This window comes from Canis aureus, chromosome 9 (assembly GCF_053574225.1).
Source record: "Canis aureus isolate CA01 chromosome 9, VMU_Caureus_v.1.0, whole genome shotgun sequence".
Lineage (NCBI taxonomy): Eukaryota > Metazoa > Chordata > Mammalia > Carnivora > Canidae > Canis > Canis aureus.
In genome coordinates, this window is record NC_135619.1 from 56,251,278 (window position 1) to 56,274,231 (window position 22,954).

A 22,954-nucleotide genomic window follows, 5' to 3' on the forward strand; every position below is an offset into this window, starting at 1 on the left:
ATTTGATTGCTTAAAAAGTTTCAGATGTGTCATCTAAACATTACTAGAAAAACAGTATTTAAATTTTTGTTAGAATTCCAGAAAGGCTGAAGTTAGGGGAAAAAAAATTACCAGTTTAGCATGTATAGTATCCACTGTGTATTCTGGAGTTAAAGATAAGGCAGACAGTGTCCTCATAAGTCATATAATCCAGGAGGACAGTATTTCCCAAATTTCAGTCATCACCTATAGATATACTTACTATTTTTTTTTAACGTTAACTTCAAGATTAGCCTTGGACCCTAAATCGCTATATGGGAGAGGCTTCAAGGATGGGAGATTGGTTGGGGATGGGGGGAGCCTGGAGCTGTATCTGCATAGCAGTTTATATATGATTTCTTATCAAAACATGGAGAGGGGTAGTTATGAATGAGATACCCTGAGTATTATGGGGTTAAAGATCCTCAAATTTCCCATGGTTGCTACTATTGTTTCTAAGCAACATCTGTAAAATTATCCTCAATAATACACTGGTGATGCATTTTAATAGTTACTAAATAAAAATCACCTATAACTTGAATTGTGCCAGGAGTTATGTATAGTGCAGTAGCTACTATTGGAGAAGATTTAAGATATGTACAGAAATAGCTGACCTAAGAGAGGAAGTGTTAACAGCCTTTAATTGCTATGAGCAAAGTATAAACAAATCATGGAGAGATTCAAGGAGGGAGAAACAGCTTCCAGGAGAAAAGCATGTACTTATATCATACACATGCTTACATTGAACAAATATGACAAAGGGCTTTGGCAGACTCTGCCTTCATAAACTGTGCTGAAAACCATTGTCAACACTTCCTCACCTACTTCATCTTATCCTGCAAAACATCTGCTTCTTTAAAAAGATGTTATGTACTAAGTCTTCAACTAGAAATTGAAAATCATGATTTTCCTTTCAGGAGGAAGGAAGGGGAAAAAAAAAACATGCCTTCTGTGATTTTACTATAAAATCCACTGCTAATTAAAACTATATATTTAGTATGGGTAGAGAGCAAAAAGGGAGGGCAGCATGGGGATTTTTTTGGGACAAAACCATGTTCCTCTTTGAATTCAGATTAGGAATGCTAGGTTGACTTTCGAACATTCTGTTCTATTTGAAACAGCTGGGATAGCAAGGAAGGGTGTATGTTCTACAGAAACCCAATTAGATGAAAAAGAGGCCATGAAATGCTTCTGTTGTCTACACACAGACAGGAAATGTTGTGTCAGGTTCAGCTTTGAATTGAATTCTAAGCATAAACTTTTAGATCAGGCTTTGTCCTATTAACTTGGTCAGTTTAGTATATTATATTATGCTTTCAGAAATTGTGGACATTGATCCTGCTGAAAATCTTGAAAGATTTTGGAAATATGATTTTTTTTACAGTATAACATTAGTTTTAGGAGTACAATATAGTGGCTCAACACTTTCGGATGTCACTAGGTACCCATCAGGATAAGTGCACTCCTTAATTGCCATCACCTATTTAACCCATCAGATTGCCACAGAAGTAAACAGCAGGAGGCTGCTGTAACCTAGACAGAAAGGGCACCTGATGTACACTTCCTGCTCACTGTTCTCTCCACCAGCAGTATGGTTACGCTGGACGTCTCGCTGCCTCCTTACAACAGCAACAAAATGAGAGAAGCCCGTTGCCAATATGGTTCAGCTATTCCAACAGTTATCTGTCTGTCAACAGGAATGCAGTCAGGATTCTACAACTGTAATGCTAATAGTGATCCACTTCCAAACAAATGTGCATGAAACACTTCTCTGCCCTGTCATGACAAACAGCTTTTCAAAAGCCTTGGAAGCATCTTTCTTTTCTTTAAACACTCACAGCAATTTATTGAGGCCTCCTCCATTATAGTATTTATTCCTTTCTCTTTTGGACTCTACTTTGTGTGAAGGCTTTTGAATTCCTAAGGGTTGGTTATGATTTTTATTTTTATGCCATTGTCTTCAGCCCCTAGCAGAATGCTTATATATAGTAGAAACTCAAATGTTTGTTGAATGTTGTATTGAAACAACAAACACAAATGTCCTATAATTAGAATGGAGGCCCCCGAAAGGCAGGAAGCTTCATCCGTTTTGTTCACTGATGTGGGTCACATGCAGCTAGTAAGTTCCTGGCACATAACTAACACTGAGTGAGTATTTGTTGAATGCATGGATAAGTATTATGACTTTTCTTTTTTTTTTTTAATATTTTATTTATTTATTCATGAGAGACACAGAGAGAGAGAGAGGCAGAGACACAGACAGAGGGAGAAGCAGGTTCCATGCAGAGAGCCCGATATGGGACTCGATCCTGGGCCTCCAGGATCACACCCCGGGCTGCAGGCAGCGCTAAACCGCTGCGCCACTGGGGCTGCCCGTATTATGACTTTTCAAAGAGCCTGGCAAGTACTTGATTAGTAAATAAAGAAGAGGACATACTGTATATATGTGCAGAGGAAGAAAGGCAAGGTTGGTAATTCCTCCTTTCTTTAGGCCAGGGGTTGGCAAATGTTTTCTTTCGAGGACCAGATAGTAAATATAGTAGGTGTTTTGAGTCATTCACTCTCTGCTGTACCTACTTGACTCTGCTGCTGAGCATGAAGGCAGCCACAGACTATATGTGAATAAATGTGCGGCTGAACTTCAATAAAATTTTATTTACAAAAAACAGTTGGCAGGTAAGATTTGCCTCATGGGAGGTAGTTTGTTGACTCCTGCTCTAGCACACGGTGCAGGAATTAACCTCTTCAGAGAGACAAATAGGTAACTATTCCCTCTATAAAGACCATGCCTTCTGCATCTTTATATGTCCTGTATCCTCACCTCAATTAGGTAGTACAGGGCTTTACAGTACGGTAGCTGTATGTTTGTCAAATTAAACTGAATCTTACAGTAAGTGATTTCCCAGAACCACAGTTATCAGGAGAACCAACAAATTCAAGTCACTGCATTGTGCCTTTTCTTTGAACTCTCCTACCAAAATACGAGGGAAGTTAATAGCTGTGGAAATAATATCATATAAAACTGGGACATCTTCTCTCTTGATAGTGGACCAATGCCTTTTACTTGAAGCATATCCTTCAGGGTGTCAATAATGAACCAGAGGTAGCTCTTCTGATTATCCATGAAGCCAAGAAATGATTAACAACTGTCTCATTGTCCATCTGAGCTCATGCTTCCTTTGAAACATTTTCAGTAAATTTTCATAAAAAGCATATAAGCAAATTGTTGTTGGTATCTACAATGGGCCAAAAGGTGCTCCCACATTTTCTTTTTCAGTAACTACAAAAATATGATCTTGTGGGTGCTGAGTTAGATTACTGCATTATTTCAGGCCAGACATCTATTACAAATGGTGATAGTCTACATATTCATTACTGAAATGGATCAATTGTTTAAAATGTTTAAGTAGTATTAATGTGGAATGTCATCATAAAATGTGCTTTGCGGCCTTCTCTTGCACTACCTGTCTGCAAAATTTTCAACTTATTTCTCATTTTGCTAAGTGTTGTCCTCACTCACAAACCAGGCTTCAGCTGCAAATGTAATTTTAAAGAGAACTCCAACAAGATTACTTGCTGAACATGTTAAACATTCATAGCTTTGCCATATGCTGTTATGGAAATTACACTGATTTAAAGCAATCTGGGTGTCACTAGATAGTACTGAGTCACGTGGTATCAAATCTAACCATAGTGAAAACTAATGTTTTAAAGGTTTCATTTGCGTCTAGACTTCTGTTGAACTAAGAGGCATTGTTTACGTATTTTTGGAGACAACGGATTTTCAAGTGTTAAAAATACAGATTTGGTGATTTCTACATTTGGTGATTTCTAGAAAAATTAAGGTATATGAAAAATTTACACTATTGGAGCTTAGCAGTCAAGGACACAGATGACCGAAGTCAGGCAGATTTAGGCTGTAATCCTGGCTCAATCATTACTCTACAACCTTCAATATAAAAGAGGACAAATAATGGTGCCAATCTGACAGAGTTGCTGCAAGAATTAAATGACATAATGCATGTAAAACATGACACCTCCAAACAGCAACTTCATGTGGTCGGGTCAGCAATGAGTCGGTAGTACTATTTGCTATGACTGCCTGACCCTCGTGCTTCTGTTGAAGGTTAGCAGCAGCCCCTGTAAGTGGTAGAGAAATGCTTGAATATACAGGACCTGATTTGGGAGGTCAGAAGATGACTTAGTGAAATTAGGATCTGCTATATAAGGCAACACAGTCATTGTTATAGTCAAGAATACGAAATGATAAAAAACAAAGGGAAAAAGGCACAAAGTCAGAGCATGCCCTTTGCACAATAAGAGCATCAATAATGTGGTATAACTGTTGTTTTTATTTGGGATGGGGAAAGGGGAGAGCTCATTTTAAGCATGCTAGGGAAGGCCTTATGGAAATGAACACTGTCTTTATATTCACTGAGCATTCCATCCAATTGCATTCAGAGGAGGGAAAGAGCTTCTTAGAAATAATTACATTTGGCTGTAATAAGTGAATATATACAGTGTAAGTAATATTCATACATATTGAAGTCTGTGAGAATATAAAAAAGACAGAAGAACCTTCACCTTTTTTTCCCCTTGACTTAGGAGTGTACATTCAAATATATAGATGGATTCTTTCTAGATCAGCGTTCCGAATGGGGGTACAATTTTGTTTTCTAGGCAATGTTTGGCAGTGGCTGGAGACATGTTTTGATGTCATAACTTGCAATGCAGGACACCATTGGCATCTGGTGAGTAGAATCTAGGGATGCTGCTAAATGTTTGATAATGTGTAAGACAGCCTCCACAACAAAGAATTATCTGGTCCAAATGTTAATGCCAAGGTTGAGAAATGCTGCTCTAAGCTAATTAACTGTTCAGGGCCAAATGGGTTTAAAATCACCCACACCCCAGGTGGATCCTGGGGATGCTAGAGAATGGTAGGCTTTTTTGTTAACATGGACAAATTTTCTGAGTCTCTTGAGTTGATTCCACACTAATGAACCATAAGCTGAAGTAGTTGTATGGAGTTCATATCCTGAGGAAAAGAATGATTATGCATGCCAAGACTAGAGGTTACAAAGTATTATGTGTTACTTGACCTTCTGGAGCCTTTCCACGTTGAGTAGCTAGACTTACACACAGTGGAGGGCAACCACCTATGCCGAGTCCCTGACCAACCAAGAGACCAGGGGTCTCCTGGCACATGATTTCTTAAGTGACATCAATGCCAAGAGACAACATGTTTAGCAATAATGGTCTAAAATGAAAGAGAGTTTCCAAGTAAAAAGTTACAGGTACAATCTCTGGAAATTGCACTCTCTACTCCCACAGATCTGAAGATTAAGGAATATATTTTCTTTTATAAGCACCCTTCCATGAATCCTGCAGGGACAGCTTTGAAGGCTCTAGTCATAAACACAGATAATGCTCAAAGACTGAAAATGTATATATAAAGGGCATTACTTTGAAGCTTCTGACTCTGTACTTGATGTCATCTCGGTGCTGCTGTAGAGACTCTCTGTGAACTCTGTATTTAGAATATCTCCCATCAATTCTCTCTGCAGATGAACTGTGGAAATCCTGAAACAAACAAACAAACAAACAAACAAACAATGTCAAAACTGGTAGATGAAAGTAAACACAGTACCTGAAATGAAAATAAGAAAGTATTGATAATTACAGGTGTTTAGAGAGATCTGAGGGAACCATAGTCGCCAAGGAGACAGAAGAAATGCTCACTTTGCATGCTACCTTAAAAATAAAAACAGGGTCCCACTTTGGTTATTTGCCTTCTTTTCACAAACCCTTATGCTAGTCTGAAATGACTGACACTTTACTTGAAGAAGGGAAAAAGGTTAAAATAACAGTGGGTTGTCCTCAGATGGTCATTAATGACACCATGCCAGTTTTGAATCTTGTGCACTCTCTCTTGTAGTGCCTGACATCAAAATATTGTTTAAAAAAGAAAAAGTCACTGGGGCACCTGGGTGGCTCAGTTAAGCATCTGATTCTTGGTTTCAGCTGTGGTCATGATCTTGTGGTTGTGAGATTGGGACTCTGTGTCAGTGCAGAGTCTGCTCCAGGTTCTCTCTCCCTCTGTCCCTCCCCTCGCTTGCACATGTGTGTGCATGCACATGTGCTCTCTCTCTCTCTCTCAAATAAAATATTTTTTAAATGTTACCTTTAAAACTAGAGTCCTCTTTTATCATTAATTCTTAAGCAACATTCTACCTGTTAACCAATATATCACGTAGATTTTTAAACTGAAGGATGCTTCATCTGCCCTCAAAAGTATAAAGAGCTTCAAGTTGTAAAGAAATTAAGAAAAATGCCATTCATTCATTCATTCTTCTTTCCCCCCACCCTCCGCTTCCCTTCTTCCTTTCCTTCATTTTTTGGGGAGAGGATGGAACATAGCAATCATGATACTCAGTTATTTAGACATTTCTATTATGAATTAGGGAGAAATTAGAATAAAATGAGGGCAACTGATTTGCATATATAAGAAAAATTATCTATGGGATTTAGTTCCCCAAATAGTCCTAAGGAACTTATTGAATGTTCAAGCTAGAAGAGGTATTAGAATTCTAAAGTTCTCATTTTTATGTATAAAAAGTTATAGCCTGGGGAAGTTAAGAATGATTTGCCCAAGACTAGGCAATTTGTGACAGATTGGGCTTGAAGCCCAAAGCTATTTCCCTTCTACCATACCAAATATGTAAAGTTTAAATATGGAACTGTAGAGTTGAACCACTTCTTTCAAAATAAGGTTAAAAAAAACAAGAGGGCCTATGACATTTTTAAAGAAAAAAACCGACTATCTAAATAGGATGAGATTTGTATTTACTATAGCTTATATTTACTGAGTCATAGACATAGGACTATCAAGAAACTTACATGTGAAATATATCTTCACATAGATGCTAGTGATGCCAGTATGAATAGGAACCATAGAGATAATATTGTTCAAGCCCCTCATTTTAGGGATGAGGAAGTACCTAAGATATTAAGTAATTTTGCCTGGTACATAAGCTCAGATCAGAGCTTAGTCTTTGGGCTCTTGTTGACAGCATCTTGGTTTTTAGAAAGTTTAGAGGTTTGAGAAACAATCTACATCTCATAATCTAAAGGCTTTATGCATTTTTATTTAAGGCCATGTCTAGTTGTTTTCATTAAGTTGATGAAATAAGCTCTTTTTAATCATAGAGATGACTTCAGAGTATGTGTAGAGTGGGTTTCAAGTTAGAGGCAGTTAAGGCAAAGAAAATGGGCTTTGTAGTTAATACAAGGAACTAGATCGCAGTTCCAACTAATTTTTATACTCCAAGCTTCAGTTTCTTCAGAGGCGGGGGGAATAATGTAGGGTGGGTAGGGTGTCTCTGAGGATTTGAAAATGTCATATAGGGTTAGAACATAGCTACTGCCTGCTCCATAATACTGCATAATACTGTGCAGAATACTCGCTATGAACTTGTTTCCATTTAAAGCTAAAGGTTTCAATTTTAATGATTAACATTGGAAAGTACAATTATGAACTTTGAAAAATACTCTCCCTAAAAACTTCACTATATAGGCATCTCCATATGTGTGTATATATATAAGCTAGACTTGTAGATAATCACTAGCTTATATGATGAAAAAATTATAAAACTTTTTGGTAATAGTAGAGAACTTTTTAATTGTACTTATGAATATTCTGTTCAGTGCAGGATCCTGGAGAAAAAGTGAGCTGTCACTGGAGGTTAAATTTTTTCTTTTTTATGCTGGCATAAGACAGACACCTGTTTTTCAGTGACAAATGCCACCTATTTCCAACACCTTCTCTTGTCTGCCCTTCCTTCCCTCAAGATGACTTCTGTTAGCTACAGAGAAAAAAGTGGAAGGGATATGGGCATAACATATTGCCTGCTATCCACATTGGGTAATAATGGGAGTCAAAATCACATCTCATTGGACATTGGTTTCGTAACCCTTTGGTAGGGATTTAGACTGCAAATAAATAATCAAATTGGAACTTTAGCAAAATGTACTAGAAACACTTGGTTTGTTCTATTTGTGAAAGCCTAGATTTCTGGATGTGTCAGTTTAACCTTGGATCCTGTTCAATAATGTTTAGTTACTGAACTATCAAAATATGCTTAATGAAAGGTGATTTTAAGATAGTGTAGATCTTGAGAGCCACATTATATCAGTGCCTCTGATAATCAATATGGCATAATCAGATTGTATTTCCTACTCATTAGATTCTCAAATAAGATTTAAATAAAACCTAACTGTAACATAAGTTATATTTTAAAGCCAATGTGAAATAAGAGGTTCATGGTTTTCAAAGAACACTCTCGCCATTGCTAGCTTTAGCCATATGGGGCCAAGATATCATAAATCACTACAGTTGTTCATTATTATGTGTCCCTAAAGGGATATGCAAGGTATTCTCCAGTCTGAACTTTGTCTGGCAGGACTGGTGGCAGAATTATTTGTTTTGCATGTCTCTTCTATGAGAACTTCAATAAGTTACAGTAGGTAAACCCACACATGTAATTAATTTCCTTGATAATGAAATGATTTGTGGTTAGAGTTCTATCAATAAACAGCATGGGATATAAAATCTATAACTCTGTGATCTGAATTCAAATACCATAGCATAGAGATAACCTGTGTACTATCATATCTCTAAAACAAACAGCACTCTGAAAATTTATAATGAAAAAAAGAAGATAGTCCATAAGTTTGCTTGTCAAAAACGTTATCTATTGTGAATGTAATGTGTAACTGGTTTTAAGTCTTATGTTTTCCTAAATTAAAGTTAAAGCTTTTGGAAGCCAAATGAGCTTCTTGTGTGAGGGTAAAAATCTTTATTTTCCTCCATTGTGGTAATATACAAGCTCCAATATTTTCGATACTGACTTAACGTCAATGAACTCTGATAAGGTGGAGTATTAAGAGTCCCCAATGCTTTTTTTTTTTTTTTGGTCTTTCTTCCCTCCCTACAATCTTCTTTGCACATCAGGAAGATGTCAAATGTTCTCACTCAAATAGGAATACTGAAAGAGACAAGCCAACTTTTTCTCACTCTGAAGTCTTTGAAATCTTCTAGTAAGCTCAGTTTCTCAGGCACAGACTCCAGATGGTCCAAGGCCAATCGGGTACTCTGAAAAAGAAAACATAAGGAAACCAAACATTATAAAAAATTGATCAATACTCTCAGAATCCAAGTACTAAAAATCACTTGTACTACGGTTAGAAGCAATTCAAGGCATAGATTTAGAGAGTCAAAAAAGAACAGATATAATAGTATTTCTAAGATAAACAGATCTTTCTAAGTCAGGAGAGTTATTTCCTTTCAATGAGATGCATCTGCCAAACTGACTTACATATAAAAACTCTCTCTTCCTGGATAATTACTTTCGATTGATATGCTATAAAACTTCCTATAGACCACTGCATATTAATATTAATTTACAAACCTGCTTCAGTGAACATCAGAAATAAAGCACAAAATAATACTGAGAAATAGATGAATTCACAGTTACTTTTCTATGGCACATATTATAGATCTTCACCTGTTGCCATTATAAAGAAGAAAAGAGTTTTCAACAATTGTTTTAGTTAAAAAAGAAGAAGGTCTCATAAAACTTGGGAGAAACATCTGAAATTAAATATTTGCAACAGGGACAAAAAATCCCACTGATTACAAAAAAGAATAGCCTTTGATTAGCTGGCCACTGGTTTATACTCACTAATATAAACATTAAGGGGGAAAGATCTGAAAATTAGTTTAAAGGCAATATGAACTAGAAGTGGTAGCATAGCAATGAGACTAGACAGTCCTGTCACAAGGCCAGCACATCTTTATATTCTTAGTCAACAAAGATATTAGTTTTTAAATTTCAAATGAATTATAATTATTCAATGAAGTAAACCACAAACCCTGTGGCTGGTGCACAGGAAGAACATGGAGTGCCTTGTGAGAATAAGTTTGCACAGTGTTGTGGAAAAGTTAGTGGCCACCCAATACTCCATGTGTTGCTACCCTACGTCTCCCATGTGAATGGTCCTGAGTGCAAGTGACATGTCTCACTCATGAGCGGAGTCAGTTAAGAGCCTGTGTGTTTGTTCCTGCTTCCATTCCAGTCCTTGCTATGAGGACCCTGGAGACCACGTACTTCTGATGACATAGCTACAAGAGAGAGGAGAGCCACTGGCCATATTGGACTTCATTTGAGTGAGACATCAACCTCTATTATGTTAAGCCATGAGAGTTCAGGATTTGTTAGTTATTACATAGCACAAATGCCTTAATTATTGAAAACAATGCCTGAGAAATACATAATTAAATCATAAGCTAATCAATTGGTCAATTGGCTTTTTTTTTTTGTTTGTTTGTTTGTTTGTTTGTTTTTGTAGGAGGCAGCTCCAAGTTATGAGGCTATGAGGATTTTTTCCCCCAGAGGGAGTTCAGTTTTTCTGGAACCAGACACGGTTAGGAACTGGTTTTACCATCATTTGGTATACCCACTTACACTTAATTTTCCTATTTTAAATCCTCTATGTCACCCTACTGCTGTTGTCTGCCCTCAATCCAGAGCTTCTCCAGTACACATATATCCTCACAGGGTTTGTGTTGGGGTAGGGATGGAGACAGAGAGTTGAAGGTCTAACTTCTCCTTGCAGACACTTTTAATATACTCGTTTCCACCCTTTCCTTCTGTAGTAAATGGTACATCCAATTCAAAAGTTTCTCAAATTCTGCAGGGTGAATGACATTTCCTTTCCATGGGTATCCTTGTGACAGGCACCTGGGTTTTACCTTCTCTGTTTTGAATTCATTTTACCATTTTTCTTTCAGAGTTCTCCAACTTGGGAGTTGGACATGTCTTCTAGTTGTCAATGCATAAAATCAGTGTTTCTTTTTCTTCATATTCTTATTTTTCTAATGTGATTTTTGAGAGAGCAGAAACACCCTAACTTCACCTTTTTGAAACTGGGAGTTCTATGTGCAGTTTCTTCAAGTTCATAAAATCTTCCTTTCGAGTTCCATTTAAAGAATTTAGTATTTTCTTCCTTCTGCTTAACATTTATATGCTTGTTAGGTTTTGTTCTGTTTTTTTTTTTTTTCTTTTTCCTTGCATGTGCTCACTTAAATGCCCATGCATTTTAAATAGCTTCATTTAATTTTTTCATGTGTAGGAAAGATTCACTAAAATGACATGTTTCTTAGTATAAGCCCCAACATGTAGGTTTAGGACAGCAAGTAGTTTTAGCCACCATATGTGCTATATTCATTTCAAAAGTAAAATTAATAGATTTCCTCAAGAATTGTACTGGCTTTTTAACAATGAAATACAAATCCATGCCATGGTGATTTTAAAACAAAATTTTTTGCATCAAAGAAAATCTTCATAAACAATGATTCCAATAGACTTGTAGTTTGGAAACTTTATTTCCCTTTCTTTAATCCCATAAATTTTCACATTCAGAAGTGACCCTCTGAACTGGGGAGAAGTATGTTAAAATCGTTTTGTTCTTAAAATAAGCAACTGATTTCTTTCCCTACTATAAAATTGGGCATGTTATGCAAATATTTTTGTTTAAAATTTTAAATCAACCAGGTGACTGCATGAAGACATTTTTTTCTTGCATATTTTCACATGCTAGTTTATTTTGACTATTTGATAGTTTTTGGATGCATATTCGAAATGGCTATATATATTTTTTTGAGTGAATCTTAAAAAAGTCTTTGGCTCCTACTTTCTTAAGTACAGTTATTTTTCTACTCTCCTCCCCCTTCCCCTAGATCTTCATCAATATCTTTAAAGTTTTTCGTCATCCATTTTAGTTTGGCTTACTTTATACTTCTTTTATGTGTTGTTTTTAAGTATCTTCCTCAATATCAGAAATAGTTTTGGTACACAAGCCTTTCCCTTCATCCTTACAGCCTTGTCAACCAGGTAACATCAAATATATATCTACATATCACAGAAAACTCTGCAAGACAGAGATGGCACACTTCCTGTTCTTTAGGAACTTTTACTGGGAGGAGAAATTTGCATATGCAAAAGACGTAAGAATTATACAAAGAAAAAATTCATTGTACTTATTTTAAAGAAATTACATATACAGATGCTGAGATTTCTAAGGCATCTGCAACAATAAGATGAAATAAAGAAAATGAGTCCAGGACTGTAGGCATCTTATGTCTCATAATTTCATGATTAAGTGATATTTGAGGGAGTATATTTATTTTCTGTTGCTGTCTCTTTCTCTATGCATGTGAGTGTGCTTAAACCCACCACTTTAGCATATAGACTTAAGAGTATGCACATTCACACTTTTTTTTTTTTTTATAACATGAGATTGTCTGAGGTTCTATGATTAGAATCTGGTCACATTACATGTCACTTCAAGTTCACTTTTCCCCAAAAAATGAAAGTGCTAGAAAAATGGAACCATTAGCAGATGAATAATCTAAATAAGGAACTTGTTGTTTTTAAATGCCATAAGGACCAATATAACATGTTAGTTCCTAGGGCAAGATACCTCCTGCAGAGTCAGGGAAACTTTTTATTTTTTAAGTCGGTTAATTGTTTCTACCTTACACAGTTTAATGCTTTACAGGGCACAGACAAGTCCCCACTGTTAGAATCAAGGGAATCATTTCTCCAGTGCATTCAGTAATGGCACCAGCAAATGACAGGTGCTTAACCTGTCTTTAATTTCCTTAGGTCAATTTTGTAGAACTAAATGAGACATTCACAAAAGAGTTTAAACACGATTTCTCTTTTGAAAATATTACAAGATACTAAATTTTATATGAAAATTGAAAATAAAGAAAAATTCACAATTAAGAATCCCTTTAATAAAGAACCAATACATTGTGAATACCTAGTTTATCTCAGAGGCTTAAGGACTGAACCTCCACTGAACTAAGAGCAGTGGCAAAGCAAATGATCAATTACTTCTAATTCTGTTTAGCAGCACAATGAAAGACTGAACCACAAAAATTGTAACTCAATTTTGAATATACTTCTTAATCCTTATACCATCATATGATATAGATAGATCTGTTATTCCCATTATACAGATGAAGTAAATGAGAATCAAAGTGTAAATAAATCTCGTCAGTCATGTGGTAGCAAAACTGGGATACGAATCCAAGCAGTTAAGATGCAGAAATGTCAGTGTTCTTTTTTAATTATTATTAAAGATTTCATTTATTTGAGAGAGAGAGAGAGAGAGAGAAAGGATGAGCAGGGGGTGTTGAGGGAGAAGCAGATCCCCACTGAGCAGGGAGCTTGATGTGGGGCTCGATCCGAGGACCCCGAGATCATGACTTGAGCTGAAGGCAGACGCTTAACCAACTGAGCCACCCAGAGCCCCAACAGTTTTTTATTATATAAATACTTTAATGGTAAATCACCAGAGTTGTTTTATGTAAATTCCTAATCCCTCTCTAGCTATCAACTTTTGGCACCTAGAACTTTGGGGATATGTCCCCAATGGGCTTATTTACGGAAGAGAAGTTTCAAGATGAATGCAAGAAGAATTTCACTTTGCCAGTGCTGAAGGGTCTGTGCATCCAAGCACACACGAGCACAAAAGGGCTCAGGATTTTCCTTCTTTTGATTTGAGGAAGTTAAGTATGAGATTCAGTCTTAGGATACTAACATACGCTTTTCTTTTTTGTAACATTCTGTGATAGTATAGCTATCTGGCCACAAGAGGTGCTTTGATAAATGTTGGCTGAGGAAAGACAAAGGCAGAGTTACCACTCTCTGACTGACCCAGCGAATCTTGGCTCAAAAAAATGAGAAGTGAAAGTTTGAGGTTTCATTTATTTTCTCTAGACTAAGGCAAGATCGAGCAGTAGAAACAACAGTGAAATTCAGAAATCCTGTCCATTAGGCTCTATGTATGGCTTTTGCACCTACAGGCAGGTTTGGCTGTCAATCTGTTGAAGAAAGCAAAGAATTAAGCTGGCAATTTTACTATTCCAAAATCTTCAACACACACCAAACTGCCATGTAGTTGAGCAGTTTGTACTGGTCAACAGTATATTTTTCCTTGGTTGTTACTCTGTTTCAGACTATAGGGAAACTGAATAATGAATGTAGTATGACAACATAAGTAGCAGCAATTAGGAACTAGAAAGGGACTTCACTGCAGTTGTTAGTTTCCAGTCTCCTGTAGAGAAAGCTTAAAGGAACAGATTTAACCGTGGGTTAAAATTTGGTAGATATACTTCTCTTTGTAAAAATGCACGTGTTTATTTTATTCTGAGCATATAACAACTACCATTTTCTTAGAGTGCTATTGAAATCATATGTTTTCAGGTTTAGATGATAAATAAAGGAGATGCTATATTTTTATTTTAAAAATAAGTGTGTGCATTTTTGGCACTATACAGATGTTAAATAAACAAGGTTATGAAGCAGTTTATTTGGGTTCAAAAATGCAATTCTATTTCATTTGGAAAGAGATCCACTGCAAAACTTTCTTGACAAATGGCTGAAAGGTGGTAAGAGGACCTGAGTAAACAAATTTCAAGGGGAGGAAGGGTGAAATCATAAAAAGGATAGACTGTCTGCCTTTTTACGTGTGGGGACTCTATCCAGCACAGCTGTATCGGCTTCATAGGGCCCTCTTTTCATCCAAACTGTATCAGGCACTTATTGAAACCAAACGGAACAGTAGCAGAGAATAGGCCAGCAAGTAATATTGTTCATGTACATCCTTCAAAGGGTCTCAGTGCTCAGAGGTGTGTGGATTTCTCAGAATATCAGAGGAGTCCTCCATTTCTAAATTGTGTACTTTAAGAGAGTTCTACAAATCAGATACCCACTTAGGTAAATGTATCTATGTGTCTCTTGAAGTATGAAGGTAAATAAGGCTTGTTACATAAAACTACCAGTTCACATGGCCAGATGACATCAGTGACTATATCTGAGCTAAAATCCAGAAGAATTGTCAACAACAAATTCTGTCTTCATATAACACCATTCTACTCAAATTAGATTTCCTTTAAAAAAGCATGCATCTATAAAATTTGAGAACAGGTGGCGCATCTTCATTGAAAAACTTGAATAAAGAAAGCTTTCTAGACCTTTACCAATTCTCATTCACAATAATTTTTAAGTGAAGAACTTTATGAAACATACAGAATTTGCCATTCCAGATTACCGCTTTCTTTTTTTAGACCTAACCAAATCATAAGTCATAGTCAATTCATGATCTTATTTTTAGATTAATTGGAGGACTTTTTCAATAATACCAAGAATGAGTTGAAGGGGAAAGGAAGATAGAAGGAATAAGCAAAGATAACTCTTCCTCTTGAGATTCCCTTTACATTTTTTTCTTGCTGCTCCCTGATGTGAGGGGAAAAAAAAAAAAAAAAAAAAAAAACATGAAAAAAAGTGAGGCCTAGTTTACTGTTCTCTGTATGCCCTTACAACTAACTGGTCTACAGGCAGGTGGGTCTTGACATCCACATCTAATTTCTGTGAAATCACTTTATTTCTTAAAATTGAAAAGAAAATTGAGTACCAAGGCAAAGAATTTTAAGAACGTTTGCTTCCAAGATGTGACTGCATGTTAACAAGGGACAAACAAAATATGCAAAGACTTCCTGGAAGAGATGGAGTTTAGCAATTTCTGCTATTGTGGCAGGTAAAGAAACCATACTTTTGATTTACTGGTCCCAGACGTGTATTTTATCCTGGCAGATGAACAGTGGGGAGGTGTAAGGCATGCTGAACCAGAAATCAGCATACCTGACTTGTGGATATGCACAGTTCCAGCAACGTTACTTGTATTTTGTGGTTTGGGGAATATTATTTTTCCCTGCCCTTCCAAGCTTTAGTCTTTTATTTTGCAAAATGGGGATAAATAGTGATGGTCTTTATTGTCTCATACCCACAGGGTAGCTGTTATTATCAAGTAAGAGAGTGAATGTGAAAGTGCACTGAAGGTGGTCAGATACTTTCCAAACAGCAGGTATTTAAAAAAGGCGGGTTCTGTGAGGTACTGTCAACTCTGGTAATTCTCAAATGCAGAAGATGAGGTCAGTGACGACAGTCTAAACTTATAACTGATAAAATTAGTTACAGAGTTTGATGCAGAAACAAGGCAAAATTAATTAAAACTATATCCAATATTTAGAAATACATTTACTGTTCTACACACATTATCTGACAAACAAAAGAAATTGGAGTTTAATGGCACATAAATTACTTTTATACATACTGTGCCCTCAGTGGAGAATGTTCCCTCCAGTTTCCTTATCTGGTTAAAATTTTTCCCCCCAACATTACGAGCATTTTCGAGCATACTGGAAATCTGAAAGAAATTTACAGAGATCACCTACATACTCACCATCTAGATTCTGCTATTAACATGTCATTACATTTGCTTTATGATGTTAATCCATCTATCTATCCCTATGTATGTCCAAAAACCCAACTCATTTTTTGGATGCCTTACAAAGTAAATTATATATATTAGTACACTTTCCCCTAAAGACTTCAGCAGGCATATCATTAGCTCCACTTGGATTTTTAATTTTAAAATGTAAAATTTATGCCCAATGAAATGTACAAATCTTAAGTAAACTGGTTAAATTTTGTTATCTTTTATCATTTCCTTAGGGAAGACTCCCCTGCCTTTACTGATTCCATCAAACAAGCTCTCCACTGCACCCTGAGCCCTTCCTTTACAACACTCACCAGAATATTGTGTGATTATTTATTGACACTGGGAAATAAGTATCACAAGGGTAGGGCACATTTATCTTCCCTCACCACCATACCCCCAGCACTCCACCCAGTGCTTCTATACAAGTGGTATTTAATAACTACTTCTTGAATGAATGTATGAATAAACGAATGAATGAGTCTTATTCAGTGATGAAAAGGTTTTCATCCATTTATTCAACCTGCAAACATTTAGTGAGTGCCTCCTCTATATTGGGCACTGTTCTTTCGGAGTAAGCTGAGGAAGCACACAACAAGATGAAGCCAAAGATGCCTTTGGGGCAAGATCTTAAGAGGGCCTTTTTTGCCACAGTAAAGTTTTTATATTTAATTTGGAGTGAGATTGAAGGTCTTCTGAAGACTTTGAGCAGAAAAGTGATATGCTCTTATTTACAGCTCAAAGTAAAACCCTTTGATGTTGTTTTCAGATTGCTAGTCCCTCACCCATGCAGGGGAACTCCTAGAGCATGGGGAGAACTGTGAGAAGGCGAATTGGGCATCTCATTCCCAGGCTAGGGTCCTGCTGAGCAGCAGAAACTCTGAGACCCACTTAATGGCACCATCTAGGTAGAGCTCCATAAGAAATTTGCTGAGAGAATATACCATATGCCTAGAAAGTGACCGGTGTCATATCAAAAGCCCTTGATTTACCCCAAAACATACTTTCTGACTGTAAGCATCTGAAAATGTCCTAAAATGTTGGAAAAAAGATTTCTCTAAAATCTTATATTATTTAGAAGCATCAGATAACATTTTTATCATTGTAGTCTTCTGTCTGAAGTGAGGCAGCAAAATAGAGTTAAAAAAAAAACACTGATTAGAAACCAGGAGATACAAAGTTCTATCTCAGCTTTGTCATAACCAGTTGCATGACCTGGGAAAATCATTTAACCAGTGGGGCTTTGGCTTCCCAATCAGGAAAATGGGAATGTAGGATCTAAAAATCTCTAAAGGGACTTTCTGGTTGTAGCTTTAGTCACTGTACCTTTAACTTCTTTTCCAGATTAGGGTGGGATCTGGTTTTTAAGCTTAAGATGTTGGAAAGAGTATATAAAATGGTTTTATAAAGATAAAATAAGGAGAAAATCATATATGGAATTTTCGGAGTTAATCCATACCCAGGAATACCTGTGGGATGGGAAAACCTTCACTCCTTTATAGCAGAAAGCAAGGCTAATGATTACGTAAGAAAAACAGGAAGAAAGACATTTTTGTGTTTGCCTCATCAAAAAACCCAGATATTTATCATTTTTTATTTTTAGAACAGATACTTCCAAAAGCAAAGAATTGCTTTCAATTCTTTTTAACTTTATAACTGCTCTTAGAAATACATAGATACTTCCCTCATCTAAATAGTGCTAATTAGCTTCCAGTTCTATTACTCCATATTTTTGCTTCTCTCCAAAAAGCTTCTGTGCAATCATGACTTTGCACATGAAGCCCATCTGTCTGAATGTTCTCTACACACTGCTTAAATTAGCACACTGATTCTCCTTCTGCAAGACTTGGCATGGTCACTACTTTCCCTAACATGGTAGTTAAACGTATGGGCTCTTGAGCTGGTCTGCCTGACTTGAAATCCTAGTTTAGTCACCTGTAGCTATGTGTCTCTAGGGAAGTTCCCAGATTTCTCTGCACTGGGACTCAGTTTCCTCATTTATAAATAGGAATGATAACACTACTCATAGTGGAGAATTATTGTCACATGTTACCAAATATATTAGCACATGTAAGGTACTTAGAGCATGGAGGGACACTAGTGAGCACTCAGGAAGCTCTAGCTATTGTTACAATGGTGATCCTAGCTATTATTCTGGGAAAGGGTCCCCTAAAGTCTGGATTAGGTGCCCATCCTCAGTGCTTCCTATGCACACACGTCTCCTGTCTTGTGTCTAATCATTTTCTACCTCTGTGCTTGTCTCTTTTAGTAGACAGCAAATGCCTTAAAGGCAAGACTGTGTTTTTTCCCTATATTTCTAGTGGTAAGTACTTAGCATCACACACAATAGACTTTAGTTTTATGAAGAACAACAACAAAAAAAAAGCACTCTCCTCAGCACAAAAATTATGAAAGGCAAAATTACAACTCAGAAATGTGGGGAAGAAAAAACCACTAGAGATTTTTTAAAGGTGGAATTTGAAAAGCAATTGTTTTTGAGGTGCAGAGAATATTTCTAAACAGACCCCAAATTAAAGAAATAACAAAAAACAGAACTGGAAGAAAAATGAGGGACTCTAAGTTGAGTTAAAAGGTGTAGACAAGAGTTAGAGACAAGAAGATGAGAAATAAGATGCTCTTCAGGACCTAATAAGCTGAAGCAGGAAGCCTGTGATACAGAGAACACCCTGCTTCCTGGGGATGAACTAGCAGGGGCTTAGCCATGCTAGGCCATGACGGGGACACCTGACACAGGGCAGATACTGAGAAATGCTAATCATTTCCCTGAATACTGCAAAGCCCTCGTCCCAAGGCCTCAAGACACACTAACGCAGGCAATCACAGTTGCCTCTTTCGTATTTAACATGGAACAGAGGGTCCTGACGTGAACACTGATAAGGAATGATAATTGTTCTGGTTGAGGCAGGGTCCAGGCTAATTTACTTAAAAGCGCCTCGGTGAGGTGAGTATAATTAATCTTCTCTGTTCTCAAAATAAAGGGTTATTTTCTTTTTAAGAGATGTCCTGTGTTCTCAAAGAGAATGACAAAACAAATTAATCATTTTCCATTACTCCACACATAGCACTTGGATTTTGAAAGAGCATGTGAACAGTTAATCCCCTATATGGATGAGTTTCTGGTGACAGGCAGATCAGATCTAAATAGAAATCAGGCAAGGTATTTTATTTTTATCATTGTGGCTTTGAGACTTAATTCAAAAATAACTGAGATCAACCTTGCCTATACTTTTAAAGTTTGCTTTCATAATTAATCCTTTTTTGAACACTTAGAAACACTCTTTTGGATCTTGTACAAAGCATTACCCTGGCCGACTGTTGCCAAAGCAGACAGAAGCAGAGACTATCTAGAATATTTTAAAACCATTGAAAATTCAACTGAACTATCTCTTAAGGCACCCCAACTGCCAGGCCATACTTAGTTCAAAATACCAATAATCTGATGTTAGAGCAATATATTTTGGCAGACAGCTCACGTAAGCAACTAAAGTTAAAGGTGAACACTAAGTATGTTTATGATACTCTGTTAAAGCTATGTCCTGAATTGTGAACAGAAGGGCAAGAGGGCACAGATGGAGCATATGTGAGCAAAAGTATTTATTTTTTAACTAAAGCCAGCCAGTTTCTGCATTTTCTGTCATGGGCTGAGAGAGATGGGCTATGAAAGCCAGTGGGCATAAAACAGCTGACAATATGATTTGGTGAGCAAATTCATCTGACATTTGCCACAACCAATTGTTTTCCTGAAATTTAAATTGCTAGAAAGTTTTTTTTTTTTCCTTTTCCCAAATGAAAGCCATGCATTCATTTAACTGGACAACAATGAAGCTTTGTGGCCTCGTGGTTAGTATGAAAAGGAGTTGGCCTTGCCAAAACAATTTGAAATTTTGAACTTACTCTCCCTCCCCCCACTTCGTTTTAATATGCTCAACTAAAAAGAACAAGTTCTGCAGCCTCTACTGGACACATTTAAAAAAACAAAAATCAAAAGTAGCCAAAACCACATGACTTTGGACATTTAAAGTATGTTACAAAAATTTTAGAGAACATGCGATACTCTGGAAATTAGGCAAGATTTCACAGCATTTACCATACAGAAACTAGATGAAACATCAGTCTTCCCTTTATGCAATAAGAATTACTAAGCACTTACTATGTGCAAATCAAATTATAACATTAGTACATCAGACTTCACTCTATTAAAGCTGCCCAGATTTATTTCAAGTATATTCTTTGGTTCCTGAGTAAAAATAAATTATTAGGGCAATAGAAATATATATACATATATGTATATATGATATACATATATAATATATATATTAACTTAATTTTTCACCATTAAACTGGGAAATTTTAAGTATGGTGACAAAGCTTACTATTCTTTGGATCTATGGTGTTAATATAGGATAGCTACTCAATAAATACTTATTAAAATTGGTGCTATAGTTGCTTCTCAGCCATCCAGTTAACTGTATACATGCAATGGTATTTTTAAAATATGATAACGTGAAAGATAATTTATTTTCGGTTTAGGATCTAATATGCTCTCCAGTGAATATGGGTATGCCAGGAGCTCTGGGTTACACTCTGAAATAAGGAAGTTGCCACAATAAATCAAATTATGTGAGAAAAGTATTCAACTTTTTCTTTGAGGATTCCTCCTCCTACATTTTCTTGGGATATATTAGGACAGGATACCCTTGAGAAGTACCAGTCAGAGAGCAAATTTGAAGTACCTTATATTGCTTTATACTGCCTTTATATACCCACCCCCCCATCATCAGATTTAGCTGGAGGCCAAAGGTGAGAGGTTTGTTCTATATTATTTCTAAAAGGTGCAGACATAGATACATATTACAAAGTCATGTGGAGCATTTAAATATAAATATGCTGTTTCTCTCGTTCTCTTAGAGAGAATCCAATGATTTAAAGGAAGTTTCTGGAGATGTAAACATCTGGGTCTATCAAATTTACTATAATGTCATTTGAAGTCATATGCAATTTGCATGGGAACCATAGGAGATTGATTTGTAACAAAAACAACTAACCAAACAAAAAGGAAGCAATGGCACTTTGCTCCCAGATCCTGAACACAACAATGTATTTCTGCTTAATCTTTAGTATATCAGAAAAATTAGTCATCACTATTTACTCTGGTCCAGTGGGTGAAGTAAAAAAAAATTAGTTTTATGATAAATAATTTAGAGAATGACAGTAAAGAATAACTTTATTAGATACTTAGTAAGAATTTAAGCATCTTATATATTCCCTAGTTTTAAAGGTATGAATGCAACTGACTACTGATGAACTATCATTCACAATTCTGGAAAATACCCATCTTATAAATATTGATTTCAGATTTCAAATGTATTTCTAATGAGTCCTAGCTTATCATTACTTCTGGTTCATTATTGCACTTGCATCTTCAAAACCCAATACTTCAAAAAATATGATAGCTCTTAACTTTTTTAAATTGATAAAGCTATCTTTTCACTATATAACTGTAATTTTCTTCATTTTCTAGATTTATAAGCATCAATTAGAATGGTCATTTTCCTTTGTCATCTTCTCCTTCTAATCACATTTCTGTACAACCTGCATTCAGCATTTGCCCACTTATGAGCCATATGAAATAAATTTTGGTGAATTAACATAATAGAAGTTGAAAGAGTACTGACTACATTTCTTTAGCAAAATGGGCTGGTCTAGGTTCTTGCTGCAAATTACTGCAAGGAGAACTCCTTCTTGTTGAATAACTAACTTGATGAGAGTATCCTATTTCCTTTTACTCCTTAGAGATTTATTGTTCATTCATATATTCTTCAGTTTGCAAAAATCATCTAAGATAGTATCATTTGAAGACTCATAATCTGACTCTGCTTATACAATCAATTTCACCATCATCATTAGTTTCTAGAGTGCTGCTGTCTATCTCTTTATATTTGCCTTCTGATATATCATAACTGTGAAATGTCTTCCTCTGTCAGTTTCCTTCTCTTTGTCGTTATGGGAGAAAATGAGAAATTCAGAATTCTCAACCACTGTTCAATAAAAGTAATAATAATAATAATGAAAAACACTACAGGGCAGCCTGGGTGGCTCAGCGGTTTAGCGCTGCCTTCAGCCCAGGGCCTGATCCTGGAGACCTGGGATGGAGTCCTGCGTGGAGCCTGCTTCTCCCTCTGCCTGTGTCTCTGCCTCTCTCTCTCTCTCTCTGTGTCTCTATGAATGAATAAATAAATAAATATTAAAAAAAAAAAGGAAAACACTACAAAGCTTCTTCTAATACAACAACTTGGGAGGTACTTCTCCACGGCACTGCTAACATGGCTTGTGATAGCTTTTATCTCAGAATAGCTTTTCAAGGATGTTTGTATAGCAAATAGAGATAGTATCTCCCCCTGGTACAAAGGTAAGAGTTCTTGTAGCTCTCTTTATAAGACTGGGGTTGCACAACCTCAGGGTTCCTCACTATAACACAAATTCACTTTGTGTGCAACAATCATCT

At 36.3% G+C, this 22,954-nt stretch overlaps 1 protein-coding gene and 1 long non-coding RNA gene across 24 annotated transcripts in view; one reads left to right on the forward strand and one right to left on the reverse strand.

The window, feature by feature from the left end:
- CEP128 (centrosomal protein 128) overlaps window positions 1–22,954 on the reverse strand; it is a 394,735-nt gene that overhangs the window by 14,601 nt on the left and 357,180 nt on the right. For 8 of the 17 annotated variants that reach the window (XM_077910222.1, XM_077910221.1, XM_077910227.1 and 5 more), the window contains 3 exons: window positions 16,252–16,356; window positions 9,095–9,172; window positions 5,485–5,601 (listed from right to left, as the gene is read on the reverse strand). In XM_077910222.1, coding sequence (XP_077766348.1) covers window positions 5,485–5,601; window positions 9,095–9,172; window positions 16,252–16,356 — 300 coding nt within the window. Of the gene's footprint in view, window positions 1–5,484; window positions 5,602–9,094; window positions 9,173–16,251; window positions 16,357–22,954 lie in introns of those variants that run through there. The other 9 variants (XM_077910232.1, XM_077910231.1, XM_077910229.1 and 6 more) reach the window with 5 other exon arrangements.
- LOC144320980 (uncharacterized) overlaps window positions 1–22,954 on the forward strand; it is a 61,690-nt gene that overhangs the window by 13,607 nt on the left and 25,129 nt on the right. For 3 of the 7 annotated variants that reach the window (XR_013386602.1, XR_013386597.1, XR_013386598.1), the window contains exon 2: window positions 4,699–4,769. The exons of the other annotated variants lie outside the window; for them this stretch is intronic. This is a non-coding gene — a long non-coding RNA (uncharacterized LOC144320980). The remainder of the gene's footprint in view (window positions 1–4,698; window positions 4,770–22,954) is intronic. 7 annotated transcript variants of the gene reach the window in all.